Source organism: Lipomyces doorenjongii, assembly GCF_038497915.1.
Source record: "Lipomyces doorenjongii strain NRRL Y-27504 unplaced genomic scaffold V1508scaffold_62, whole genome shotgun sequence".
In the NCBI taxonomy this organism is placed as follows: Eukaryota; Fungi; Ascomycota; class Lipomycetes; order Lipomycetales; family Lipomycetaceae; genus Lipomyces; species Lipomyces doorenjongii.
In genome coordinates, this window is record NW_027118129.1 from 59,512 (window position 1) to 86,688 (window position 27,177).

The window sequence follows — 27,177 nt, forward strand, 5'->3', positions numbered from 1 at the left end:
TTCAATTTTCCTGATGGTATGCTGCTCCTCAGTGCCCAGGAATATTATGAATGACTGACTTCTTGGTAATAACGCGACAACTACACCATTGGCAGTCCTCGGCGATACGGTAGTGTACTGCAGTGTGAGGGTACGCAGTATACTTTAAATCCGACCCATCTATCTGACGGTGGTTTACAATATTTCTCGCAGGTTATCCCACATTATTTTAACCGTAAATGCATAGTTGGCTGTACCTCTCGCTATTAAATCGAGAACGGGTCCGGACAGCCGACGTTAAAGTTTCCGTGATGACTCTTGTGGCGGTGTTTAAGCTCTTCGAACCCGGAATGAAATGATGTGGCGGTAACCCTTGGCACAGATCTTTGCTCCCGACAGAGATTACACAGCGACGGCACCAATATGCGTTTGATGTAATGTTATCGAGCGTGTGCTTTAGCATCATATGGTCACCGCCCGGAGCTCACTTGGTGTTTCTTGATCATACGGACTGCCGAAGGTGGGACTGTTTGAACTTATACACAGCGACGCTGCCAGTCCAAAACTTCGACGGCGTTGCGGTCGGTATTCGATCGCTCTGTGAAGTTTATCGCAAGCTTGATGAATGATGATCAGAGGACCATTTATAGGCGGCACGTAGTTTGCAGCCGTTTGTGACAATTGTTTTAGTAATAAATGAAAGCGTGCTATGGTATCACTTAGTCTCTACTGTAGGACTTTGCACACTGAAGGGATAACTGGTACCTCAACGCCAGTTGTCAGGGTCTTTACTCCTGGGTGGGGCCAGCTAAGCCTTGGCCGCGATTTGACAAACCGGGTGAAAGGAACATCTGACAAGGCTCCAAGGGGAGCATCATCCGATAGGTGCGGAGAGCGACACACTACGGCGGGACAAGTGGCGGCTGCGGTTGCTCCTCTTGATCTATGGTGGTGGAGAACTAGTCGCATGAATCTTAAGCTGTGATCGCTGACTAGTTCTGTTCGTCTTGCAGCCGCGGTTCTGACTATCATTTAGCTTGATTCTCAAAGTCGGATAGACTCCTTATTCGTCGATACTCAACACCTGTTTGTGCGCACGAGCCCACTGAATCGCACTGCGCGCCGAAGACTCAATCAAAAGGGTAGCACGATGCTCGCACCAAACCGTCTCGCTATTGAAACCTTGCTTTACCTGACTAGAGATGCTTATCGTCATCACACGTCTACCGTTACTTTTTATCTTCTCAGTACGTCGATGGTTATAGTTGGGCGACTCTAAGAGTTCCAATGTTTCTACTTCTAGTAATCCTTATCCTAGTCGTCCACCTGCCAGCTCCAGCGGGTAGCATCCCAACGAAACAAAGTTACAAGCTAGCGTGCGAACATGCTGAATTAACCGACATAGGGCCTTTGGGTGTGGACCCGCATGTCGAGACTACTTCCTCGTATCCAGTACACTTTCAAACGTCATCCACATCAAAAGCTCTTATCGATACTCACTCTTTTGCCACGCCGACAGACATATGCACATCGTGGCTACCCGCCGGCTGATTGGCAGCTGTATTACACGCCACGCGGACGTTGGATGACACATAAATGCTTGTTCTCTCCTTGCTCTCTCGCAGTCCGTCCGTCGTCTTTAGTCGCACTGATTTCGTCGCGCTCCTTCGCTACCCCGTCTAATTTTGAGTATCGACGACATAATGGTCAAGAACGTTGACTACGGTGTCCAAGAGATATCTGGCGGTGACGTTACCGCCACTGGCTTCAAACTGTCGCCTAGCGGGGCCTTCTGGTCTCGTCTTCATGAGCGGATCGTGATCCAAGGTGGAGAAGAACGTCGTAGCAATCCTGGTACGTATTTCTCGAACGTCTCAGTCAAAGTTACGTTTACTGATTTTCACCAGATATGGATCCTGTCCCCCCGGAGAAGCGAACCTGGTCTGCGATGGACTACATCACTTACTGGATTTCCGACAACTTCTCGCCTTCCGGCTGGCGTAAGGCCGCCTCTCTCATGCAGATTGGGATGTCCTGGAAGCTCGCGCTCATCAACGTTGCTGTCTCCGAAGTCATCATCGCGTTAGTCGTCACTGCCAACGGTGTGGTCGGTGCCCGATACCGCATACCCTTCAGTGTGCAGTCTCGGGCCGCGTTTGGCTACTACTTTTCATATCTTATGATTGCTATGCGTATGATAGTCGGTATCTTCTGGTACGGCACTAGCGCTTACACTGGGGCTGAGTGTGTTAGTAAGTGACTCGTTGATTTCTTCCGGATTAATACATAATATAATTTACTATAGGATCTATGATCTACGCCATATGGCCCTCCTTCCACCATGTTGAGAACAGACTTCCCGCACATGCCAACATCACGACCCAGTTCATGATCGCTTACTTTATTTACTGGGTTTCGATTCTTCCTCTTCACTACATCCACATTAGCAAAATCCGGTTTTTGTTCACCATTAAGGCCATAACTCTACCCATCATTGGATTCGGCATGATGGGTTGGACCATCAAGAACGCTGGTGTAGGCAACAACTCTCTCTGGACCGCTGGCAACACTGTTCACGGCACAGCTCTTCGATGGGTCTTCATGCAAGGTGTATATTCGAACATTGGCGGCTGGGCTACTCTTGCAATCAACTCGCCGGACTTCACGCGTTACTCCAAGCGTGTTCGAAATACCTACACCATGGCTATTGCGCTTCCATTCACTGCCACCTTGATTGCTTTCTTTGGTGTGGTCGGTGCTGGCGGATCGAAGGTCTTGTGGGGCACGATTTTGTGGGATCCTCTCTTGTTTATCGATAACTGGACATCCAAAGGTGGCCGTGCCGCTGCCTTCTTCTGTGCTCTTGGCTTCTACCTGTCCCAGGCCTGCTCTAACATCTCCGCGAATTCAATCTCCGCGGCCAACGATCTCAACTGCATGTTTCCACGCTATATCAACATTCGCCGCGGCCAGTTCATCGTCTCCATCCTTGGCACTTGGGCCCTTACTCCCTGGAACATCCTCACCTCCGCGACCAGCTTTTTATCCTTCATGTCCGGTTACACCGTCTGGCTGGCGCCAATTTGCGGAATCCTTGTGTCGGACTACTACTTCGTCCACAACCGCAAGTACAACGTCTGGGAGCTCTACGAACAGCACGGTATCTACCGCTACAACAAGTACGGCATCAACTGGCGCGCGGCAGCGGCTTTTACTATCGGCTGGGTTCCTCTGCTTCCCGGTTTCCTGCCGAAGGTGAACAGCAGCATCAAAGTCATCCAGGGTATGACGAATTTGTACTATTGCGGCTACTTCTACGGATTTGGCTCGTCGATGCTGACGTACTGGATTTTCTGCACGTTATGGCCGGCTAAGGAGACGATGCTCGATTACGCAGTCTACGTCGATGACGAGGTTCTTACCCGTGCCGGTGGTGATGTCGAAGAAGGAGTCGCTATCGACACGGATTCTTTAGCCGAGAAGACGGCGTCGGAGAGCGAGAAGACGAAGTAGAAGTTCATGTTATGATTGCTGTTGTAGCATTTGGGCGTTTGATTTGTGTCGATTTATTCCTCGGTATACTTGTCTTTTCTATTTTGTGTTTATATAGGCTTGGGCGATTGATTTTGTAAGATTGTACTTAGACGGTTTGTAGTAGTGCTGATAACAGATATACGGTGACAGAAGGGTTTCGACTTTGCATAAGTGTCGCAACTAAATGTTGCCGAGAGTGTGAATAATCTACACACCCAAATTAGGTGAGGTTGTGCCACTCAATGATGATGCCAACCAAGCTCAGTCCCGACAAAAGTACCAGAACTGTCATGATATGACCGAATGTGGTTAAAGTCTCGACAGCGCTGTCAAGACCATCCCGCATTTCCATCGTTTCTTACCCCATCAAACTTCCGACGCCGCGACCAACAGGTCCCGGGACCAAGATTGGTGGGCGCCTAGTAAGGGCGTCGCGCAGGAGTCGTTGGCTAGTGGGCTGCCGGATGAAAGCGGGGTTATGACACACCAGCAGAGAGTCGAACAGTGTAATATTATAAAAGGAAGTAATCTTCACTGATTTAGGAAGGATGTAACAATATACTATTATGATGATGCACTATCTTTCAGACGAAGAGGACCCCTTCAAATGAGAAATAAAAATAAATCATGGTGTTTATTAATTCTTTCTTCCACTGAATGGCAGCGCGTTTTATTTTAGACTGAAAATTGTGGAATAAATCGCAGGTACTAGTTTGAGCGGTACTTGCGGCTCAGCTCTATTGAAGAGTCTGGATTATGGCGGAGGTAGAATTAGAGTTTCAACTCGCTATCGGGGAAACCGGCAGCTATCTAAGCCATAGTATTGTGGTAGGATTGTCACAGGATTTCTCATTTTATACGAACTGGCTGGAATAATCAAAAGTTAGCCATAATGGCGGCCGCAATGAATTCTGACTTCCGTGAACACTTCGAGGGGCTGACGTCTTTATGGTGTAAAGTGAAAATGTGAGCAGTCTGCCTCACATCGAGCGGCTCAGTAGTATCAGCAGTTTCATTTATTAGAGTATCTGCGGTTTCATTGAATAGAGCCAAAGCCGCGTGGCACGCGATGGGGCAACGGCGCCAGAGACCAGACAGCGAAGTGGTATCGAGAATTCCACCAGATTCAATGCCAAGAAGGACACTGTCCAAAAAGTTCACAGTCAAGATAGACACTGTCCAAGAAGCCCAATGAGGAACCAATGAAGAGTGAGATATCCAAAGTACTCGAAATTCTCTGTGGTCCGCTCCCTGATGACTCAGCGCTCGAATTCATAGTCTCCGAGGACGGTTACAACAAAATCATTGAGGAAAGAGAAAAGTCCAACCGAAGGTGGGGTCCAATTGATTCTACTTCATGACTCTGGATGCTGACGTGAATAACAACCATCAGGTATAGGTTATGGTATGATGGCGAGTCTCAGAAAGTCACGATCAATTGCTGCCCAAGCTATCTGCACGAACGCACGAGCCTGATAGTAATCGACAGTATGGTGGACGAAGCCGTAAGTGTGATGCGCAATGCCGGGGTAAGCAATCAAGTTACGTCGAGAATACAGAATGCTGGACACTTGACGAGATCTGCAATTGCTCGTAGAAAGTCGTACAAGGAGCCAGATGGGCTCATTATTTTTGACGATGATGAATGTATAGATCCTGGTAGAATTGCTTTTTGAACTGGGCTTTTCTCAGTCGTACTCCAGCCTGCGTCAAGCGACTTTGTGGTGGATCGAGCAAAAGAGTACCGTAGCAGTGCTGCTGTGTCTCACAGAGGTCGATAAGAATTCTGGGGCAGCTCATCGGGTGTTTCGTACCGTCGAAGACCGCAACGCGGAAATGCAAACATATTTTATTGAATTCAACAGACAACGGAGAGAGGAGCATCGCCCACTAGGACCGCCCACTAGGCCGCTAGAGTATAATGAGTACAAATGGTTTGGAACTCTCCGTGATGCGTTCTTCGAGACATATCGAGAAACTGATACCGGCATAGGAAGAGTGAACCAGTGGTAAGCTCAATGAGACATCGCCAATTTATAATGGAGCAATTCCCTTCTCTGACATATGAAAACAGTATCTCGTCAAGGATGGAGTCGACATCACGGACTCGATTCCACGTAATTAGACCGTCAAAGTGGGTGACTGTGTTCCCCATAATTGGCTGAGCGACGACGATGCCAGACGATTAGCTGTCAATTTTCTCCAGGCTCAGACATTCATGGAAGGTCTGTCTAGCGCAAACGTTAGAACTGCACTCACCAGAGTGGAAGATACTTTTGAAGTTGAAGGACATTGACACCATTTAAGCACCGATCTACTTCCTCATCGTCAATTCTAATATTACCCCAATGGAGACTAAATATGGCGGGTCACTAATTCGTGTTATATTGCGGCACTGTGGTGCCGGAAATTCTGTGTCTCAGGACAATCAGAGAGGCACAATATCACATTCACGCATGGATTATTGCAAGAGGATTGAAAAGTTGAGTAATTTACTCCCACCTGAACTTGGAACTTCATTTACTCGCTCACTAGAACCTAGAGCGCTGAAATTCTGCAGAGTGCGAGCTGACGTAGATACATAAATCCAATTTAAGATAGCCGGTTTACAATGCTTAAATTCCCGAACGGGACCTTTCAAGTCTGCCTTGTTAGTGACCGCGGTAGACTGAGGAAGTTAACTCCACACCTCAAACAGTTCCTATGCAACATAATGTGCGTGAACGAACAGCTAAAGCGGGTATTGTTCTTACTAATCATTCTTGTTGATAGACCGGGCCCGCGACCAGAAGAGCCTCTAGGAGGATTATATCTAAATCCATCTGTGACGACGAGAAAATTCCTTCGTGTTCAGCTGTCCATATGGAGACCTGTGCCGTGGATCCGAGTTTCCGGTCATAGCCACTGATGGTCCTCTTATCCCAGGCCAGTATGATATAGTCTGCGATTCGCCAGGGGGTATTCTCAATTGATTCTAGCTGTTTATGATAGTCGACTAATCCGGATGTAGGAATAATATGGCTTAATGATGAGAGATGTCTTGCACGCACATATTCGCGTACAGTTAGGTTTCGAGAACAGGTACGAAAAAGAGATGGACAGTGCGTTATAACAGGAGTTGTCAACCCTGTAGCTTTCATAGACGAATGGACAAGCTTCAAGGCTGCTCATATTTTTCCGTTATCTCACGAAGCACTCTTCAGGAGCCTGAATTATCCTCGTTATGTTACCTACGGGTCTGAAGAAACAGATACAGAGATAAGGTTCATGTCAGAATGGACTTCTCATGCGGTCTCACATCCACCAGCAATTTGACTCGATGAGTTTTTCTATCGATCCAGACGATGATTACAAGATAACGTGTTTCCGGGCTGACGTGGACGGGAATTATGGAAGGTCCCTGGATCCAGTTTGCAGAGACCCTATGGATGAAAAAAGAGTTGTGGACGAGCTTTTGCGCTGGCATTTTCGGCAGACTGTTCTGACAAACATGAAAGGCAATGGCGAGCCAATTTTTGAGTTCGATTTTCCTGATGGTCTGACATGGTTGGGGAGATCCTTAGTGGACCGCGGGGGTCAGATAGAATGGAGACTGAATTATTTTAAATCCTGTTTCTTAACAACAAACAAACATGAACAACACGTGTCCAACTCGTCGCGCCAAGCTCGGAGGAACCAAACACAACTCTTTGCTATTAGGAGAAAGATTAATGCTTAAAGCAGTCAGTAACTCAGAATGCGCCATAAGCGTGCTCTGGTGGTCTGTTGTCCTCGTAGGTAATAAGAGCAATAATCTGTTCTCGTTTGCACTTGTCTTCGCTGGGAGACTATCTATACATCCTTGTACAAATTAGTTGATGATTGAGCTCATATTTAAGTTTGGCAAGGACATGGTTGGAAACAGATGAGGCTTGAGTGTTGAAAAGGTCTAATTGTTGCTTCAGAGCCGCTACGGATTATGACGCTGTCTGCCAAAGAGCCGCACAATTCGGCACAACTAATTAAGAGCAAGTGCGGGTTAGTTCACATCTTATGAAAACACTATGCCATATAATAAGCACACCTGGCTTGGCAATAGCATCTATCTGTCTCTGTACATATAGCTATCTTACGTCCATATGACCTTCTCAGCACAGAACATTACTTAATGACGTCGCTTTGCCATAAATTCGTTACTATTATTGTTCCATATTTACATCATATCCCATACATTACATTTTTTGTTACTTCGCAAAAAACTCGGAAATCGTCTTATTGATGAACACATTGTCCTCAGCGGTACCAACGCCACCGCCAGCGATGTGGCCCCATACAGTCTCAATGATGGCGAGCGTTCCCTTCTTAAGATACTTGACCTCCTCGACAGACTCCTCCCATCTAAAGTACTGGTCAGTTCTGGAAGGCATGACTAGCGCCTCAGCCTTGATGGCACCGAGGGCCTTGGCATAATCGTTGTCGTGGTAGATCGCAATGTCGCCTTCCTGCCAGGTGACCGCCATCTGAAGCAAGTCGCGGGCGTCCCACGTGTTCAAACGCTTCTCCCAGTCAGAAAGCAGATACTCCTCGGATGACTTGTATCCAGCCGCCTCCCAGGCCTTGGTCTTGAACCACTCATAGGAAAGGGCCCAGTTGGAGTACACGCGGCCGAAGGCGGTCGTACCGACGATAACCGGCTCGGTGTAGGTATTGGCCATGAAGTCAGATGAAGCCTTGAGTGTCGACTTGACACCCTCCAAGAAGTTCCAGTTGAAGCCCGACGTCTGAGCGGACGAGGCCAACGGGATGATCTTCTGTACGTGGTCGGGGTACAAGGTAGCAAAGTGATAAGCCTGTTGACCACCCATGGAGTAGCCCATGTAGCAGAAGAGTTTATCGACGCCGAGATGCTTCATGAGCTTGAACTGTGCGTGGATGTTGTCCTCGTAAATGGTCTTGGGAAAGTTAGCGCCGTCGAAAGGAGCGGGCTGATTGCTAGGGGACGACGACTCGGAACCGCCGAGGAGACCAACGACGATGACAAAGTACTTCTTTGGGGAAACGGCGTCGTCGTCGCCAATGAATGCATTCATGGTGCCGGCAATCCTTCCAGTGTAACAAGTCGGAATCATGACTGCCGGGTTCTTGGGGTCACCAAGGGTCTTGTAGGTCAGGAACGCGGGGAGAGTGACACCACACTTGAGGGGGAGCTCGACTTCGAACTTCTCGTAGGCCATTGCTGATAGCTGTTGATGGAAAGAGATCAGACGGTGGTGTTCTGGATTAATTGAGTCAATTGGGATGGAACAAACCAGGTGAATGTGACAAGAAGACGAGGAGGAGGGCAGGATGGCGTGCATATGAAGCCGGCGTCTCAAAGGCGGAGGGAGTCCGGCCAATAGTCTGTCGTTGCCGGGGAATTGAACGTGGCCGACTCGTAAAGTGGGACAGGGTAAGAGCGCTCTGCCTTATCGGTGTAGCTTCCTGATAAGCCGACCCCTGTCGCACAAAACCTTATGTCACGTGGCATTTGTAGCTTAACAGTTGAAACTTGTGCACTTCTTCGCGCCAGCCAGATGCCCTGATCTTCGTGGATTTATGAAGCCTTATGGTTAAACCTGTGCTTAAGCCTTGATCTCCAACTCAAAGAAGTATTTAGTGTCAGTCTCTGGCATTATCCGTACCCCCACATGTCTGCCTGTATCTGTCCAGGACAATCGGCGACACGCGGGACAAACACAATCGCCGGTATTAATCGTCTAGTTCTATTTTATGTGTCTATTAAAGTAATAAACTTTTCATTTTTCAAATGCAGAATCAAAGTCAAATGCAAAACCAATCTACAAACAAAACTAAACCGATCTCTTCTCAGATGCAGATGACAACTCGACATCCTCGCTCACGATTCCAGCATACATGTATACGGGCCTGGCGACATAAGTCTCGTGCGCCGGGAAGAAATAGCTAATGAGGTAGTATGACAAGCCCGCGGCTCCCACGCCATAGAAAAATCCGAGATTATACAAGTGTACCATCCCCTCCGTCACGGTGATACTGGAGACTGTGGGGATAAAGCCGGGAAGCAATGGAACCCAGCCAATCGTGAATGCAAGGAACGCACGCCAATTGACGCCGTATTTATACCGGTAGATGCCGTGAAAGTCGTACAGCTCCGGAACGTCGTACTTTCGCTTGTGAACGAAGTAATAGTCCGAGATCAGAATGCCGGCAATTGGACCTAGCCAGACGGAGTAACCAGACATGAAGTTCAAAAACGCAGGAGCTGAAGTGAGAATATTCCATGGGGTCAATGCCCAGGCACCCAAGAATGCAGCGATGAACTGGCCTCGACGAATGTTGATATATTTGGGGAATAGACAGTTCATGTCGTTGGCCGCGGCAAGAGAGTTAGCCGCGATGTTGAGACCAAGCTGCGACAGCAAAAAGCTAAACGCACAGAAAAAGGCACCGGCACGACCACCACGCGATGTCCAGTGGTTGATTATCAACAGAGGATCCCAAAGAATTTCTCCGAATAAGACGTTCGAGCCAGAGGCAGCAACTACGCCGATAAAGGTAATTACTGTAGCCGTGAACGGAACTGCGACAGCCGTAGTGAGATGCGAATACTTGGTGGTGGAGTATCGACTGTAGTCCGGAGCATTCACCATCAATGTGACACCACTGCCAATGTTTGAATACAAACTGCCCATGAATGCCCATCCGAGTGCAGGTCCGTGCACAGTGTTGCCTTGGTTGAAAAGCGAATCTTGCCCGAGACCAGCTTTGTGTACAATCCAGCCCATAATAGCCAACGAGGCGACCGGAGTGGCAATTGCCTTGGCAAGAAAAAGCCACTTAACCTTGTGGACACCAACGTAGTGCAGTGGCAGGCAAAGCAGGAAGTAAATGACATACGCTGTCATAAACTGAGTTGTGATGTTCGCTGAATCCGGAAGGTGATTCGGAACATTGTGAAATGAGGGCCAGATCGCGAATAAAATAGATTCTTGTCGAATTAGCATACATAGTTAAAGAACACTTCCAAAGACAAAACTTACGAATACACTCAGCGCCGGTGTAAGCTTGAATGCCGTACCAGAAGATAGCGACAATCATACGCATGGCAATCATAAGATAGGAGAGATAATATCCAAACGATGCACGCGACTGAATACTGAAAGGAATGTGATACTTCGCTCCGACCGCACCATTGATCACGATAAACGAGCCGATGATAATGTTGGCCAGAGCAATGCACAGCAGAGAAAGTCTCCAGGACAAGCCCACAGCCATAACTGAAGCAGCCTGGCGGAATCCGGAAACAGACAAATTGTCTGAAATCCAGAAAAGAGCATCTAGACCTGTTGGTAACAGCACGTCATAACGAAATCGAAGGAAACTCACAGTGACGGGCGTGCCAGGTTCTTTTCTCGGGAGGGACAGGGTCCAAGTCTGAAGGGCGACAGTAAGTATTTGTCCACGGAACAATCAGGGCCACTCAGTCATACCATCATTACTGTACCGTTCCTGGGAAGCTGAATCGAGTAGGATGAATTTGTTTATCCGACGCAGTAGTCCTCCATCGTCAGAGTGGGTCGCCGTATAAGTGCCGACATCATAATCAACCGCCGCCGCGTGCGACGAAACGTCGTAAATTTCCTTTGACTCAGGCATCTTATCTGTTTGGCTAGATATGATAAGCAGCAAAGGGAACTGGGGCATGGAACCCAGACTTTATAGCATCCAGACCGAGACTAATCATATTGTTGGTTGATTACTTATCAGACTCAGAGTTAAGGCAAAAATGTCGCGCTGATATCAGTACAGCGAGAGGTTGACATCGACCTAACGATGCCGCCCACTTTGCACCCTTAAATCCGTGGCATGATTCATCGGACCGAGTTGGTGGCGTACAACTACTGGTGAGCGAGTACTGCCAATAGGTAAATCCAGACGATGCCCGGGGTAACAGCTGTTGAGGCAATGAAATGATACCGACAAAAGTCGACGATCAGTATGACTTTTGCGACCAATCAGAGACCATGTCGATGAATTCCCACCCTAAGATATGAACTTAGTTGCTTGCGATACTTGCGCGTAGAGACCAAAATAGTAAATGACTACAAGGGGACGACAGTCACTGTATCGTTCAGGCCCGGATTTAGATGGGTGCGCCACTGGCGACTCATCTTGAAAGCGCCTCGCCAACCGGCGGCGGCGGCGCCGCCGCCGGAGCCAAGCAGTGGATTTCCCCTGCCAACCAGAATAATTAAACTTCGGTTTCGATAATGTTCGGATGGTGATATTAACATGTCGACAAAGATCAGTTTGCATATGCAAATGTAGAATGGCCGGCCTTCACTTAACAGGACAAATAATTGATGTTTAAAGATATGCCCCACAAAATCTAGTGGAGCACCGTTACAGCTAACAACCCTAACTCCAAGCATTTGACTACTGATATCTAGTGGCCTGCGCGTGAAATTGCGTGTCGCGGTTGGGCGACGGCCACTTCATCGCGACTAGCTTGGCTAGACCGAAAGTGTATTGATTCGAACTGAATAGTGCTTGTCATAGTTATTCTGTTCGTTGAATTGAAATCAGATGAAACTCGCTCATCACTGTATATGTACAACAGTGCAGATGCCATTACTAAGGTTCCAAAACCATGAAGATATGGTACTCACCAGGGGCGTCTCGACCATGTCTGCTCTAGCTGTCACAACGGCCGACCTTACGGTTTACCTTTATTCGACGCGGATCTCTGCAAGGCTGTATTGCATTGCAGCATCCGGCCGAACCCAAATGGCCCTCTATAGTTATACGTCAAAGCATTGCAACGAAAATTTCCGATCCGTAACTCCCATCCTTCCGATTGACGCAATCCAAATGCCGAAAGTTCATCGTCATCGCTTGCCATGGACTATGCCTATGACGCTACAAAACCCATAGGGCAGGATAAGATATTTATAATATTAGTAAAATTTACCGTAATATCTTACACCCATGAAATAGTAACACTGTCACAACAAGACACTAAATAACTAAACCAAAATCGCCAGATATATCCTTCGAATTACCGACACCTAATTAGAAGACTTCTCGTTCGCAGACGACGACTCAAGATCATCGAAGCTAACACTATCCTCTACCATATACACGGGCGCATCCACGTACGTCTCCTTTGCTGGGAAGAAAGAGCAAATAACATAGTACGACAAGCACGCAGCTCCAAACCCGTAGAAAAAGCCAAGGTTGTACAAGTGCACCATACCTGACACCGACTTGATGTTGGAGACCGTAGGGATGAAGCCTGGAAGCAACGGGACCCAGCCGATAGTGAAGGCAAGGAACGCACGCCAGTTGAAGCCGTACTTGTAACGGTACATGCCATGAAAGTTGTACAACTCGTACACATGGTACTTTTGCTTGTGAACGAAGTAGAAGTCAGAAACCAGGATGCCACAGAGTGGACCTAGCCAGACAGAGTATCCGGACATGAAGTTCAAGAAGGCGGGGGCGGATGTAAGAATATTCCACGGAGTCAATGCCCACGCTCCCAAGAAAGAGGCAATAAACTGACCACGGCGAATATTGATATATTTAGGGAATAGACAGTTCATGTCATTGGCAGCGGCAAGAGAGTTGGCGGCAATGTTGAGACCAAGCTGCGAAAGAAAGAAGCTGAACGCACAGAAGAAGGCAGCAGCACGACCACCACGCGATGTCCAGTGGTTAATGATCAATAGAGGATCCCAAAGAATTTGACCAAACAGGACTTTGGATCCGGATGCCGCGACCACACCTATAAAAGTGATAATGGTAGCCGTGAAAGGAACAGCAACGACAGTCGTGAAATGCGAATACTTGGTAGCGGAGTATCGACTGTAATCCGGAGCATTCACCATCAATGTGACACCACCGCCAATGTTTGAATACAAACTTGCCATGAACGCCCATCCTAGTGCAGATCCTTGCACAGTGTTGCCTTGGTTGAAAAGTGAGTTTTGTCCGAGACCAGCCTGGTGAACAATCCAGCCCATAATTGCCAACGAAGCAATAGGAGTAGCAATCGCCTTCATAAGGAAGAGCCACTTGACCTTGTGGACACCAACGTAGTGCAGAGGAAGGCAAAACAAGAAGTAGATAACATAGGCTGTCATAAACTGAGTAGTAATGTGTGCCGACGCGGGAAGGTGGTTCTTGACATTATGGAACGACGGCCAGATAGCGAAGATCATAGATTCTGCAGTTATTAGCTAAATAGATCCAATGCAAGAATATATAGACAGACAAGATAACACATACGAACACACTCAGCTCCGGTGTAAGCCTGGATACCGTACCAGAAAATGGCGACAATCATACGCATGGCAATCATAAGATACGCCAGATAGGGTCCAAACGAAGCACGAGCCTGGATAGAGAAAGGAATATGGTACTTCGCACCAACGACACCATTGATAACAATGAAGACACCCTGAATAATATTTGCCAGGGCTATACACAAAAGCGCCATTCTCCATGATAAACCGACGGCCATAACCGAGGCTGCCGAACGGAAACCAGACACTGATAGATGATCGGAAATCCAAAAGAGTGCATCTAAACAGGTTAGTAGCACTCTAACGACGGGGGTGCTCAATGCGACTTACAGTGACGGGCATTCCATGTTCGTTTCTCCGGAGGGACAGGGTCCAGATCTGGCAGATGAGAGTCAATAAAATAATACGCCGTAGCATTAAACTGAGTAAGTTTTACCTTCGTTACTATAACGTTCCTGAGAAGCCGAGTCGAGCAAGAAGAACTTGTTTATTCTATGTAGCGCGCCCCCGTTGCCAGTGTTGACGGCCGTCGTAGAGCCGACATCGTAATCCACCGCCGCACCAGTAGAGAGATTGTAAGTCTCCTTAGACTCAGTCATTTTCAATTGAGCTGGGATTAACCGCGGATCAGAAACAGGTGTATAAGCGCAGGCGGCTGGGTGCCTTTTTATACTACAAGAGTCATCCTGACAGCTGCATTTAGGCTTATCAGTCACACTTTAGTGTGGGTAGCCACAACGGAGCCAACGATAAGGTTAACTGTGACAAAATAGAATGCAATCAGCCAGCGTGTTAAAGAGTTTACTGGACGCCACCACGCACACTAATCAGGCTGGACGAATTAATCGCGGGCTGGACAGTGACTCTGACTGGCCGAGTAGTGGCCGAGTCACGTCCCCGATATTGCTCCGAGAGATAAGAGGACCAGACCACCAGAGATTGTCGCATTGCCGTGAGTTGACCTGCAACCTTATCTGTCGAGCAGAGGCCAAGTGAGTGAGTGCCCGAGGGAATCCCAGGTAATCTTCAATCACTTTCTGCATATGTTGTTTATTCGTTTTAATGATTGCAAAAGACATTTGATTGATATAAGAGGAATCTGACTATTTCCTAGAACAGTGTCTCGGATGTTATTTCAGCCCTGCGGCGCCGCCACGCGCCCACGGCCGCCGCCGCCTCGGCGCCACGACGCCCGCCACATGTGGGCTTACTGTTGCTGGTGAGGCGCGATAACCGGCCAAGTAAGGTTGAGTCCTGTCAAGCTTGGATTTGTCGGTGGACTTCTCGCTCGTAGTAATATAGTCAGTATATTTTAATCACAAACGGGCTCGCGAGGGTGATAAAGTTTTGATTAGCTTGCAGCGATCGACAAAAGTACGACTGTGAGATAAACGTCTTGTTCAAAATATCGTATGTACAGTGGCGACCGCTATTGCCTTCCATGCCGGGAAACATCGAGATCTCACATGATACGCTAAACGCAATATGGCTGCTTCCCGTATTTAAATATTTGTTCCGGGTTTGAATAGAAATAATGAAGCACGTATAAAATGAGTAAGCTGTATATTCGCGTATTGTGACAGATCCAAAACAGCATGGCAGTTTTTTGACTCTCGGTTGACCGTACCTGCCGCGCAGAACACAGCCGTTGAAAAGCGAAAAAAAAAAAAAAAATTTAATCTGGCGGAAAAAACTGGGTCTTGGGCCGTCGGAAGTACTGGGGTGCAAAAACTAATGTAATGGGACGAGTCTGTGAATCCCCAACTTGATGCGCGGGCACAATGATCTCGATGTGGACCTGGATTGGATGGTAAGCGAATTGGGAGCCTCTTTTTACTGTCCCTGTATCTTAGGCACTGTCTCTGGCTCTCAGTTAAGCTATACCAAGCTCTAATTCTGGCATGTAGCCGCCTTTTAGCGCAGTGTTATAATGGAAGAGGTTCATACACCCTCTGTTGCCACGTCTACAGTAATATGCGTTAAAATGGCGAGCGGGAAAACAACTAATGAAGGGAAAGGAAAAAGAAACGGAAAACTGAACGTCAACGGTCGGTTAGACTTCGTCGAGCAAAGGATGCTGAAGATGGCGAGATGCCCTAGCCACAATTTTTGCGCTTTCGAGCACCCTTTCTTTGCTGTTGCCTAAGGGATAATATATCGTCATGGGAAAAATTGGGTCAGTCCTCGGCATGTAGAAACAACCAAAAAGTAAAATGCAATCTGCCACCTGTTTGGAGAGGAGCTTGGGACTGATTTCGCATCTCGCATTTGCCCGCCACTCCGCTCCAGAAGGCCAGTGGGGCCACTCAGGCTTGACTCCGATACCCGAACATTCCCATATGTAAGACAAACCAACAGGCAAACAGTGGAATCTATACCTACTCACAATTAGCTTCTCGGACACTTACATAAGAAAATCCAACTCATTGTCCATGTAAAGGGAATTCGGCTTGGGAGAGACGCACCCAAGTCAATTGGGTCATCATTTTGCCTCGATCTGACTTTATCTAATCGTAATATAATTGGCTCGACAAGACACACGGAATACGTTCAAGAAAATTCTATTATTCTATAAATATGAGATTTTCCCATGCTTCAGCCTCCGCTGCGAACCTTCTCTAACTTCATTCAAATTTATGTGTACTTGTGGTGTCGACAATGGCTACCTCGTCGAAGATCTTTATAACACGGGAAAATGGGGCAGTGTTTAGTGCTCCTGGGCTAAGCTGGGCATCGGCCCGCAAAGTCAGTGAGGTGCTACAACATGATATGGAGAACCATATATATCTCAACAATATCGAATTCCACGGTAAAGTCTCACCATACCATGTGAAATAGACCTTGCTGGCTGACTGAATAATGGACCATATCGTGCATTTTATGCTCACTATATGGGCCCTAGGTGCCTCGCCAGAACCTATCCAGCTGCAATATGAGCGTGAAGCTAAACGCCAGCGGGCTGCGTTCCCTCGGGACGAGACTGTGATCCAATCTTTCTACAACAAGAAGGAATTCATGAAACATATGTATCAGGAAGAGCAGTACTCAAACTTTCTCGCCTTCTTCCAACGCGAAATTGATGAGAAGGGGGTCACAAAGGTTTTGAATGAATACCTTTTCGGTGGTGACGAGCTAGCGGAATCTCTACTCTCTCGAATGGTTGCAGGTATTGTTCACCCTATTATGCACCTCGGCTCTGGGGCCGAGTTCCAGCAGCCTGCCATCATTGCCCAGGCCATCGCACAAGCTTCAGTCCACAAGGACTACCTCGGGGACGGCTTCTTTCAACCTGCGACAAAGGTCTCTGCCAGTGATTCCGAGAGGAGCATGAATCTACTGGGCATCATGGAAGCGATGCGTGCAGATTCGAAGGTCGTGTGTCTCAACCTGGAGATACTGAAGTATTCGAGGACGGTATTCTGAAACGAGCTGGCGCGGAGGTCAGCAAGCACTGCAGCCAGTGGACGGTACCCGAAGACCAAATCCAGGAGAAGTTAGTGGAAATGATCAATACAACCAGTACGAGTCGCCCCTTTCTCTAAACATGAATTCTAGGTTGCTTACTGAGAAATACACAGTTTACTGGACTGCAACCGCACAGAATCCAAGGAAGCAACTGAAACTGGATTTCTATTTCATCCACGCGGTGAATCTCTCCATCTTTTTCAAAGCCTTCACTGATTTCCCGTATCTGAGTGCTTCGAACAAGTCACGCCTTCTGGAGATGAAAGGGCGTATGGATCTACTAATATGGGCGTCTCGAAAGATGCCAGAGCCGCAACCCGATGACATTCTGAATTATCCGATCCATTTGGGCTGGCCAGAAGTATTTGTCAACAGCTATCTTCATCCATCGGATGATGGCCATTTGGCTAAATTTGTTCGCACCGTTGCCTTTGCTGAGGAACTTTGTCGCCCTTATGAGTCGAGTAGAAACCTGAAAAATCTTCCAGTGATGGGGATATGTGGCTCAAAATCGGAAATTTAGGTAAAGACAGGGCCCTGTTTCCTAGTATTGTTTCTGACGCAAGGTCTTAGCTGTGGGCTCTGTGGGTGTCATCTTCCGCGATCTTTGGGTACGTGGCGCTGGGTTCTCTGAACGATGGGCGTATTTTGGGCCTAGGAAATAGTAGTCTTGTTTGTTTCATAGATCGATTAAGCCCTTAGCTCAGCAAAAGACTCGTTGATTGGTTTGAAATCCGGGGAGTACGGCGGCAAGCATAGCAATTGTCTCCTGTATTAGAACACAGCTGTTGACTGGTTAATGATTGAAAGATGCGTTATCAATAACAAGGACAGCGGTCATAGCCCACAGTGTTGGAACTGCTGCTCAACGACCGATTCAAAGAACGCAGCATTCGTTGAGCCTTTTGGAAACACGAGAGAAAAAAAATACCATCTTGAGTATATGCTGGTAGGATCTGGTAGCGTTGGCCCCGGTGGAATTTAGATACTTGGACCGGTGTCACGGAGCGGGGTGACCAGCCGGTCCGCCTATATCCAACCCGTTTATCGCATCCAGATTCGTCAACAAAAAACCAGACGAAATTCGGATATTTTATGCTGTTAGAAATCTCGTAGTTAAGGGTTTGTTTTTTGGCTTTCTGCCAGGCTTTCTTTTGTCCAGCCAGCCCGGGAGCGAGCACGTTTGATGCTGGATGTTGATAGTAATTGTCGAACTCGTCCTATAGGAAGATGGCCATCTCGTCGACATATAGGACATGCTTTTCGGCGAGGTGGTCGCAGAGGGCGTCCAGCATCACAGGGGCGATGCTTGATCGTCGACCGACCGGGACTGGTAGAGATCTGACACTACCGAACAACCGCATATTCTTGCGTATTTAGCGACAGAACGCTCACTACACTTTGCCACCTCGGCCATTTGTGATGTGGTGAGTCTGTTCCTGCTGTGTATCATATGGACAATGATCTTACGCTGCCAGGAATCGATGTTTCGTGCCATTTTGCAAGGGGTCGGATTGTTTGTTGGTGCTTGAGTTGGGACGAGTGTGGGGGGAGGAACATTTGAGGGGCCGGGGGCGACAACCTGGTGGGCGAGATTATTTTAGGATCTAGACTGGACGGTTTGGTTTTGCGTGTTTCTCGTGGTGTTGCGGTATAGCTCTTGCTCGTTTCCAATGAAATGCTGCGGTCCTCTTGTCAGTAAGCCCGTTTTCTACAAATTGTGGAAATTCCTGCCTTGACCTTGACGCTCGTAATAAGACCCTGTCCCTGAATGCCCTGGATATGGGTCACTGAAAGGGCCTTCGGAGAGGATTAGACCACTTGGAATAAATGCAATATTTCAGCAAGGAAAAATAACCAACCTTCCCAGTTCCGTCCACCCGTAATGGTTCTTCCCCATGGGCCCCACCATCAGTCCCAGAGCCACTTGAACGCCCTTCTTTCTGAATTCACCACCCATGTACCAGCTGCGATCGTCGGCAAGAGATTTGTTCCAGCTGTTTTAATTCGATCAGTTAGTTCGAAGTTGTTTTGCCTATTGAGGCTATTGGATCTCTCTCACGTCGCACCCACGTGGATCCCACTGGGGTAGTTGTTGACGAAGTCTGTATTGCGGACGCCGCTAGTTCCTCCATCTTGAAGACACATTCCGGTAGGTGAGGGATAGGTTGGATAGCTCCAGAGACCCATTCCAAGTGGTATCAGCGCCATAGGTTAGATTGTTCTGTGATAATTCCAGTTATTCTCCAGGCAAAACAAAACTAGACTATCTCTGTGGGGACAACCTTCTCTTCCAACGTCATCTCCGCTGTGACACAGTGCCTCCCTAATCCCATTGGAATACTGTTCCATATTGCTTTTTGTATGGCAGATAGTCGTATTCGTGGAGGGTATAAAGTACTCTTCCATTCTGGGTTCCTTTGAACCTCTAAGCCTCCAATTTATCTCACAGTTCTCATATAGGCTGCCTAGGAGGCGTATAACCCTCTCATCTATTTCCCCCTCTCATCAACATACGATAGATATCCTTTAAGCGCTCGATAGAATCTATTTTAACTGATAAAACACTACATTCGAAAGGAAAATAACGAGATTATACGTTAGTGGAGTACGGCGTACGATGTAGATAAGGCGGATTTCTTAGCGTATATGCCTAAGGTCCGCAAGAAGGCGTTTTAACGCGATTTAATTATTTTTTCGTTTAGGGATCGTGAAATACAGCTATTTAATCCTGATATTATCCTTAACCCTCTTCGCGAAAAGGCACTATTAACCCTAGAGATATATTTTCTAGTGGCGATCTAGACGAACCTGAATCTCTTATGTCTAGTGATACTGAGATTATATTCCCGCTAACTCTATCTACTAGAATTTGAACCGCTCTATAAGCATATGGGAAAATTTGCTGACAGAAAGGGGTAGCTAATATACACAGACGACCAAGGAACCTGTCTTGTCTGAGCGGAACTAGAAGACTCCGTGCTACCCGACTGTTACGGGAAACGCGCATCGCGAAGCCAGTCTCGTCAAAGTTATAGATATCGTCCGATAGGATCCCTTATTGCTGGATTGTGGCTTGTATGGCAGCCAACTACGCTTGACTAATCTTTGGGTCCTCTTTTTTGTGCCCGCTGGTAGTCGTATCGCCGTGAAAAGCGAGAATTAAGTTCTGGATAGCGTTGAGTGAAGTTGCTTGGTCGGTCGGGAGCAGGGAACCGTGTTCTGGACTAGAGACTATTTACCGAGGGATGGGTCCAGGGAACGGACGATACGCCAATCGGAAGGTCATTGAAGCTGTAGTTGTAGTCCCAAGCTCGATTAGGCTGTTGTCTCCGCCTGCTCGTTTAACTCCCCAAAGCGACTTAGCGTGTATGAAGGGGCCAAGCTAGCCGGATTTGAACACACACACCCCCTTGCCAACGTATGTAATGTTATCTTCAAATGATATAGATAGGTATCGCACTGCCGGTTCTCTCTAGTCCTCAGTAATGTCCAGAGTCTCCTCAAGAAATTCGTGGAGTATCTGGGCTTCCTCACGTTCTTTCCCTCCAACATTCACTATTAAACTTTCTCCCCACTTCCATCTCTATTTTACACGCTTCTCAAGGGTTCTGTTCCACATTCCACTGCGCCAAGGTCACGAATTGTAAAGACTAGGCTTTATTGGCTATCCTAGGTTGGGCCTATCATACCCCACATTTTAACCTCACCAGCCGTGAACCTCTTGATGATAGCTACGATTTCACCGCTCAAATTCGGTTAAACATACAAGTCCTTGGCAAGCTGCGCTCCGCACTACTACGCACGGGACACCAAGTCCGTGTCTAAAATATATCTTCCCGTTTCTCCGTGTTCACTTTCATCCTTCTTTGCTGCCCCCATGCTCCGTCCCATCGTCTTTCTGTCACTATTTGGACAACTTAAACCTTTCGACCTTCCAGATCTACCACCGAAGCTCTACTACCAGCCCAGCTATCAAGTGGCATAACATCACAATGGCATCGCCCCCAAGCCAAAATTACATTTGGGCAGCTACGAAGCTCGGGAGGTGGGAGCGTGATATCGATGAGGTCGAACAGTTCTACACAACGCTGGCAAGACGGTATGAAGGGACTGGTCGCACCTTTTTCGCAATGACCGCTCATATCACTTTCACTGTCTCTGACAATGAATCGATGGGGGCGACAAGTCAACGCGTGATTTCAGCCATTCGACAGGCATGGCTGCGTATACGATATGACCACCCAGCGATCGCATCTTGGGTCGAGTATCAAGCGGACAAACGCAAATGCCGAAAGATTTATGAAACTTGCTCCACGAACGAAAATCAACAGCAGGCATGGCTAGATGAGACTGTTCGGCCAGTACCTACAACGCAGACTGCAGAGGAGTGGTGCAATTCCGATCCTCCAGTGCCCAGGATTCCGACTTTGTTTCTGATCTACAACAACCTCCGATCTGGAGGGGAAATGTCTTTCGATCTTGTCTTGCGTTCGCATCACGATATTGTTGACGGGATTGGGTCTCTGATTCTACTAAACAATCTTATGAAATATGCTTCGGCCGCTTTTGAAAATCCGCGCGACTTCCATATTCCTGCTTTCGACAACGAGTGGAAAAATCTGAGCCCACCATTCCGCGTTGCGGCCTCACTGCCTGAGCGGCTGACTGCAGAACAAGAGCTGAAGCTTCAACAGACTAAGGAGCAGAAGGAACTATGCATGAAGGATGTTGAGCTTGCAACAGTACCGTATGATGATTCTAAGACTGTGCCTGGGACTCACCAGAGAATGTCTTTGAAGCTTACATCCAATGAGACCCAACGATTGCTCACCGCGTGTAAAAGAATCGGAGCTAGTGTGACGCACGTGTATCATGCTAGTGCCGCGGTCGTACTCTTCGGTCTTCAAAAGCAAAGCACCAAAGAGAGAAAGGTACGATATGTCAACTACTCTCTTATCAATGAGCGTGGACGATGCTTTGAGCCATACAGCTCTCCATCGCATGCTGTTTCTGTTTATCACTCGGTTTCCGGTGAAAGCCTTGCGATTGACTCGAAAATCCCCGCTCTTGGTGATCCGAGGCGGAGTGCCAAGGAGGAGCTACGCGAGCTTCGCAAGGTGATCGAACAGGTCAAGGACTATTACGTTGATATTCGAGACGACAAAGAACATGTCTATTTAGTTCCAGCGTATTGGGCGTTGGGCACCCCACCTTATCCGGCCGGTCATGAGGCTCCACCTATTCCAGCAGCAAACAGCATGCCTTCAGTCTCCATCTCGAGCATGGGTGTTATTGACAAAATTATACCGGAAAGGTATGGTGCCATTGAAATTCACTCCCCATGGGTTGCTGGCGAGGAACTGGGAAATGGATTCGGGCTGTTTCTGGGTACGTTCCGCGGCTGCCTGGAATTAAGCATTGCTAATAATGACGCCTGGCACACCAAGGAAGAAGCTGTGTCCTTCATTGCGAAATGTAACACGTTGGTCCTCCAGTTCTTGGATGTATAGTCTGCATTCAAGCAGACATCGTCCACTCTCAAGATAAGGAAACATCTGAAGTTTGATTTGCCAGGTTATGGACTATGCTAAGATGGTGACTATCGCTATGGACTCTGCGGTCGATTGTTTCCGTTCTAGAGTTTAATATGATCACCTTCTCAGCTCAATGACTTTTCCTTTCCTTCATTTCAACTTTCATTCCTTTCAATGAGCCTATTCCACAGGAGTGAGTGCAGCAAGAGCTATAATGAATAAGCGCCAACACCACGAGACACCACAGTTTTCGCCGAGTGCATGAGACTATAGGTTCATTATCCTAGTCGTATATAGCATATATATACAGTAGAAACACCATCAAGAAGCCGACTTCACTTTGACCCTGACACCCTTGGATTCCCATTTCGTGTACGGCACGAGATAGGCATGCTTCATCTGGACATCGGACAGGTCGGTGCTGTAGAGTACGAAATCAAACTGGCTGAAGATAGTGGCGATACTTATGTACAACTCAGCTTGAGCGAGACTGCATAACGTAAGTATCCAGACCACAAATTACTCGTAGGGTTAAAAACTTACTTCAACCCCAAACACATTCGCGACCCCTTGCCGAACGGGACAAAGTAATGGTCTAAGTTTGGATTGTTGAACCATCGCTCAGGTATAAACTGTGTTGGGTTAGGGAAGATCTTTTCGTTCATTAGAATGTCGACGTTGGTCATGGAGACTGGCGTATTTCGCGGGATCACCCATTCGCCATAGGTCAGCTCAGCATCTGGCACGAGACGAGGATTGCGAGTGACTACGCCGTGGGCTAGACGGATTCCCTCTCGAACGCAGCCGTGAAGATAAGGGAGCTTTTCCAAGGCGTGCCAGTCGGCATTTGCAACTGCGTCACTCGCATCGACCAACTCTCGTCGCAGCTTCGCGGCCACACCGCGATTGCTGATGATGTGAAAGCTGGCAACACTTAGCGCCCACGAGGTCGTAATAAGACCGGCGGCGACCACAAGCTGAGCCTCGTCGCCCAGTCGTGCATCTGATTTCTCCTTTTCGGGAAGGTCGCTGTTCAGGAGTTCGTGAAAGATCGTCGGGTACTCGACCTTCTTATGCCGGTTGTTTAAACCGCTTCGGATTTCCCCAACCTTGCGACCGAGATCCTGTCTGCACATTAGCATCTATGTGCTACACCGTGCCACACTGCTGCACCATAGTGGTACATGGTATATGATGATTACCTTGCGCAGGCCAACAACTGGCAGCAGACGCGGCTCCATCCTGGTCACCAGCCAATCAGGCAGCAAGTCCAAGATAGGAAAGACGATGGGGAAATGCAGGGCGAAGTGGCCCGTGGTGTAGATGGCGACCAGTGCGTCATGGAGAGTGTCCTGAAAGTCGGGCGAGTCCAACTGGTCGTAAGATTTGGCAAAGGCATACTCAGTGATGATGTCGGTGGTCAAGGCCATCCAGGCGCGACTGAGCGGGAGAACGCGGCCGTCGGCGGCATACTCGGCCAGCTTCTGGCTGAACTTGGCGACCTTGGCTCGAATGACGGGCTGGAATTCGCCAATCCTTTTCGCGGAGAAAAAAGGACTGAGCGGCTTCCGTCGCAGCTGGTGCAATTCGTGCTGGATGGTGGAGAAGCTGTCACTCGCATAACCAAAACGGCCCGAGAAATAGGCATATTTATTGCGGCGGCCGTCACGCGCGTACAACACGTCGAAAAAATCGGGATCGTCGACATGCAGCTCGGTAGGTGTGATCCGGACGATGGGCCCTGGTTGGTGGCTAGTTAGCACTGTCAAGTCGCTGGTGTAGCAGCGACGGATTTCGTCGCTCGGCCACAAATTGGAAACGGGCAGCAACAGCCGAATAATCGAGAATGGCCCCACCCACCGTAACGTCGATGCAAGCGCTGCAGATGGGCAGTAAATTGGCCCTGCAGGATGACATCGTAGTAGAACTCATACCAGTTGCTCAGCGCAGCCAGTTTGGGGCCCGGGAATGGTGCCAACGGGCTGAGCAACAGGCGTGCGACAGCGAGATACGCCCAGTACAACAGGATGGCTGCGATGACTCCCAGCAGCAGGGATGGAGAGCACGGTGGGCTGGCCAGCGACATGCTCTGGATATAGATATATACAAGATATACACAAGAGAATAAAAAAGATGAGAGAGATGCTTACCTGGCTGAAGTAGCATCGGCACATATCCCCAATCTGTTCGTCGCGAAGGCTAGCTCCGTGTTATCTTACCCCGCTGACCCAATGGCGGTATCATAACATTTGGTACAAATTCTATGGAACGTTGGTTAGGGCGGGTGGTACAAGAACCACAAATACTGACATATTTCCGAGTGCAGGTACCTCTTCTACAGCCTTTCATTTGACATCCACGCTATACCAAAAACAAACCGTTATAAACTCTCTATTTTTTTGCGACTTCTGCTTATTCTCTGTCTAACTTACGCAAAACACAGTCAATTTCCAATTATTATTGCTCTAACGTTATATGTAAATAACAAAAGACAATGTAAAGTATAGAATAGGTGTACAACCATCTCCAGGGAACTTCGTATAATCTTTTTGTGATTTAATCTGCCGGACTGGTGCAACAAGACTTCGCAAAGGAACCAAGGAACAAAAGATCCACCCCGCACCAACTGTAATGTGCAGTAAGGCACTAACGGTTTTTCAGGAGAAATCACAGATGAGTGCAGAGTATGCAAGTTGAAGACGAGGATATCAATCAGTTGGATTGAAAAGCAACTGAAGCCCTGGCTCCCATTGCTCAGGATGGAAGCCGCTTTCTTATAGACCGACAATTTGGAACCTTTGGGTGTATTGTGCAGTGAGCACTGAGGTATTTCAGGAGGGATCAAGGTTAAGGGTAGCAGGTCAACTCGTCTCCCTGCACAGAACGGCTATTCTTATCAAGGCGCAACTGCAGGGGCCAATGGACACGACGCTTCCAAGCTACCTTTTACTTCTCTTGCGTCGCAGTGCAGTCTTTCGGTAGGTCGAATCCCGCACTCTGATTGGCCAGCTGTATACAGAGCTTTGCTTGTCGGATGGATGATTGATTATGTTTGTTGGATGAATCTGAATTATTGATTGACTGGTTGGTTATCGGATTAACGACCTGCATTATTGACTCGATGATGATAATATAGTGTCCTGTGTTGACAACATTCTCTTCCCCGACCAAACCCTAACTTCCAATGAGACGGCATCCACCAACTGGACAGGTGTCGTTCTGGTCGCAGCAGCAGGAGACAACCACCCCCAAATGCATTTTCCAGCCCAGCTCTACCATCGAAGTGTCGTCGGCCTTGCTGTTGGCCGAACTATTCTCCTGCCCATTCGCTGTCAAGAGCGACGGCCATGCCGCCTTTGTCGGCTTGTCGAGTATTCAAAATGGACTGAATATCGATCTAAGCCCACTGAACAGTCTCAATCTTAGTAAAGACCTTATCGTAGTCTCCGTCGGAGCCGGGAACCGCTGGGTCGATGTGTATCCCTATCTGCTACAATACAACATTTCTGTCGTTGGCGGTAGGGTATTAGACATTGGTGTTGGAGGCTTGACGACCGGCGGTATGCGTGCTTGTCTTTGCTCATATAAATATACCCACCAACACATCGACCAAGAGGCATATCTTTCTTTTCTCAGATCTACGGCTGGGCCTGCGACAACGTCGTCAACTACGGGGTCGTCCTAGCCTCGGGCCATGTAGTAAACGTCAACCCCAACTCCTACACAGATCTTTACTGGGCTCTCCGCGGTGGCGGCAATAACTTTGGCATCGTCACACGGGTCGCCCTGAGCAAGCATTCGCAGGGATCCCTCTGGAGCGGCTCTCTAATCTACACACCCGACAAAACCGATCTGCTGATCGAAGCCTTTTACAACTACGGAATCAACGCGGTCACTGACCCGAAGTCCGCGCTCATTTTCAGCTGGGGCTATGCTGAGGGCACGTTTGTGTGTCTTCGACCTTTAATACGCTGATTCGACTGTCAATCCCCTCATTTTCCAGAACTTCACCGGTATTTCTGCCCTCGAAAACACCATGACATAATAACAGCGTGAGCAGTGTGAGACAATAACCCAATCAAGTTGGTGAGGGCAGTCTCATCTACGACCGCGACAACATATCCGCGGACTTGACCTGAGTATTTGAGACGAGTCTCAAAAATATACCTCGAATGTTAACAGATGGCGAAAGTTCTGCGAAATGCGTGCAGTGAAAGCTTATATTCGTATTGACCACGAACTGACCCTCTCAAGGAGACATAGAGTGGAACGCTTGGGCGAATGCTTCCCGTTCTCGATGAAACCGGCTTGATTGTCACGTCACAATAGAAACCATGCTCCTGAAATTTGGAAATACG

The 27,177-nt window shown here is 48.1% G+C and overlaps 10 protein-coding genes across 10 annotated transcripts; 6 read left to right on the forward strand and 4 right to left on the reverse strand.

Annotated features, from left to right (window-relative positions):
* Positions 1 to 1,682: 1,682 nt before the first annotated feature.
* Positions 1,683 to 3,492, forward strand: V1508DRAFT_434588 (permease for cytosine/purines, uracil, thiamine, allantoin-domain-containing protein; the record flags this gene model as incomplete). Its single annotated transcript, XM_066942032.1, has 3 exons — positions 1,683 to 1,833; positions 1,887 to 2,231; positions 2,285 to 3,492. The coding sequence occupies 3 exons, from the start codon at positions 1,683 to 1,685 to the stop codon at positions 3,490 to 3,492; spliced, it is 1,704 nt and encodes a 567-aa protein (XP_066793703.1).
* Positions 3,493 to 4,715: 1,223 nt separating this feature from the next.
* On the forward strand, positions 4,716 to 5,809 carry V1508DRAFT_406109 (uncharacterized protein; the record flags this gene model as incomplete). Its single annotated transcript, XM_066938743.1, has 5 exons — positions 4,716 to 4,846; positions 4,907 to 5,160; positions 5,228 to 5,511; positions 5,588 to 5,605; positions 5,639 to 5,809. The coding sequence occupies 5 exons, from the start codon at positions 4,716 to 4,718 to the stop codon at positions 5,807 to 5,809; spliced, it is 858 nt and encodes a 285-aa protein (XP_066793704.1).
* Positions 5,810 to 6,124: 315 nt separating this feature from the next.
* On the forward strand, positions 6,125 to 7,119 carry V1508DRAFT_406110 (uncharacterized protein; the record flags this gene model as incomplete). Its single annotated transcript, XM_066938744.1, has 6 exons — positions 6,125 to 6,228; positions 6,286 to 6,361; positions 6,402 to 6,471; positions 6,524 to 6,733; positions 6,777 to 7,049; positions 7,094 to 7,119. The coding sequence occupies 6 exons, from the start codon at positions 6,125 to 6,127 to the stop codon at positions 7,117 to 7,119; spliced, it is 759 nt and encodes a 252-aa protein (XP_066793705.1).
* A 406-nt stretch (positions 7,120 to 7,525) lies between these two features.
* V1508DRAFT_423911 (Alpha/Beta hydrolase protein) lies at positions 7,526 to 8,895 on the reverse strand. Its single transcript, XM_066941231.1, has 2 exons — positions 8,802 to 8,895; positions 7,526 to 8,735 (listed from the first exon to the last, which is right to left on the reverse strand). Exons 1-2 carry the CDS (start codon positions 8,847 to 8,849, stop codon positions 7,737 to 7,739), a joined length of 1,047 nt encoding a protein of 348 aa, XP_066793706.1. The 5' UTR covers positions 8,850 to 8,895; the 3' UTR covers positions 7,526 to 7,736.
* Positions 8,896 to 9,341: 446 nt separating this feature from the next.
* On the reverse strand, positions 9,342 to 11,166 carry V1508DRAFT_359372 (permease for cytosine/purines, uracil, thiamine, allantoin-domain-containing protein; the record flags this gene model as incomplete). The annotated part of the gene is made up of 4 exons (XM_066937102.1): positions 9,342 to 10,498; positions 10,551 to 10,847; positions 10,897 to 10,944; positions 11,001 to 11,166. The coding sequence occupies 4 exons, from the start codon at positions 11,164 to 11,166 to the stop codon at positions 9,342 to 9,344; spliced, it is 1,668 nt and encodes a 555-aa protein (XP_066793707.1).
* A 1,312-nt stretch (positions 11,167 to 12,478) lies between these two features.
* Positions 12,479 to 14,770, reverse strand: V1508DRAFT_391069 (permease for cytosine/purines, uracil, thiamine, allantoin-domain-containing protein). The gene is made up of 4 exons (XM_066937935.1): positions 14,254 to 14,770; positions 14,148 to 14,195; positions 13,801 to 14,097; positions 12,479 to 13,738 (listed from the first exon to the last, which is right to left on the reverse strand). The coding sequence occupies exons 1-4, from the start codon at positions 14,414 to 14,416 to the stop codon at positions 12,579 to 12,581; spliced, it is 1,668 nt and encodes a 555-aa protein (XP_066793708.1). The 5' UTR covers positions 14,417 to 14,770; the 3' UTR covers positions 12,479 to 12,578.
* Positions 14,771 to 16,475: 1,705 nt separating this feature from the next.
* On the forward strand, positions 16,476 to 17,805 carry V1508DRAFT_434592 (hypA-like protein; the record flags this gene model as incomplete). The annotated part of the gene is made up of 4 exons (XM_066942033.1): positions 16,476 to 16,626; positions 16,720 to 17,192; positions 17,228 to 17,336; positions 17,396 to 17,805. 4 exons carry the CDS (start codon positions 16,476 to 16,478, stop codon positions 17,803 to 17,805), a joined length of 1,143 nt encoding a protein of 380 aa, XP_066793709.1.
* A 3,252-nt stretch (positions 17,806 to 21,057) lies between these two features.
* Positions 21,058 to 23,077, forward strand: V1508DRAFT_251626 (uncharacterized protein). The gene has a single exon (XM_066936390.1). It carries the CDS (start codon positions 21,278 to 21,280, stop codon positions 22,793 to 22,795), a length of 1,518 nt encoding a protein of 505 aa, XP_066793710.1. The 5' UTR covers positions 21,058 to 21,277; the 3' UTR covers positions 22,796 to 23,077.
* A 63-nt stretch (positions 23,078 to 23,140) lies between these two features.
* V1508DRAFT_359384 (cytochrome P450) lies at positions 23,141 to 24,905 on the reverse strand (the record flags this gene model as incomplete). Its single annotated transcript, XM_066937103.1, has 4 exons — positions 23,141 to 23,309; positions 23,363 to 23,943; positions 24,022 to 24,560; positions 24,680 to 24,905. The coding sequence occupies 4 exons, from the start codon at positions 24,903 to 24,905 to the stop codon at positions 23,141 to 23,143; spliced, it is 1,515 nt and encodes a 504-aa protein (XP_066793711.1).
* A 1,075-nt stretch (positions 24,906 to 25,980) lies between these two features.
* V1508DRAFT_463810 (FAD binding domain-containing protein) lies at positions 25,981 to 26,864 on the forward strand (the record flags this gene model as incomplete). Its single annotated transcript, XM_066942881.1, has 3 exons — positions 25,981 to 26,379; positions 26,436 to 26,767; positions 26,823 to 26,864. The coding sequence occupies exons 1-3, from the start codon at positions 26,004 to 26,006 to the stop codon at positions 26,862 to 26,864; spliced, it is 750 nt and encodes a 249-aa protein (XP_066793712.1). The 5' UTR covers positions 25,981 to 26,003.
* Between the last annotated feature and the right edge of the window lie 313 nt (positions 26,865 to 27,177).

Excerpts from the sequence above, each read along its gene's own strand:
- V1508DRAFT_251626 (XM_066936390.1), top strand. The coding sequence starts at position 21,278 with ATGGCATCGCCCCCAAGCCAAAATTACATTTGGGCAGCTACGAAGCTC.
- V1508DRAFT_391069 (XM_066937935.1), bottom strand. The coding sequence starts at position 14,416 with ATGACTGAGTCTAAGGAGACTTACAATCTCTCTACTGGTGCGGCGGTG. Across the intron at positions 14,196-14,253 it reads GGAACGTTATAGTAACGAAG|ATCTGGACCCTGTCCCTCCG; the intron begins GTAAAACTTACT and ends CTCATCTGCCAG. Across the intron at positions 14,098-14,147 it reads AACATGGAATGCCCGTCACT|ATGCACTCTTTTGGATTTCC; the intron begins GTAAGTCGCATT and ends TAACCTGTTTAG.
- V1508DRAFT_423911 (XM_066941231.1), bottom strand. The coding sequence starts at position 8,849 with ATGCACGCCATCCTGCCCTCCTCCTCGTCTTCTTGTCACATTCACCTG. Across the intron at positions 8,736-8,801 it reads CTTCTTGTCACATTCACCTG|CTATCAGCAATGGCCTACGA; the intron begins GTTTGTTCCATC and ends TTCCATCAACAG.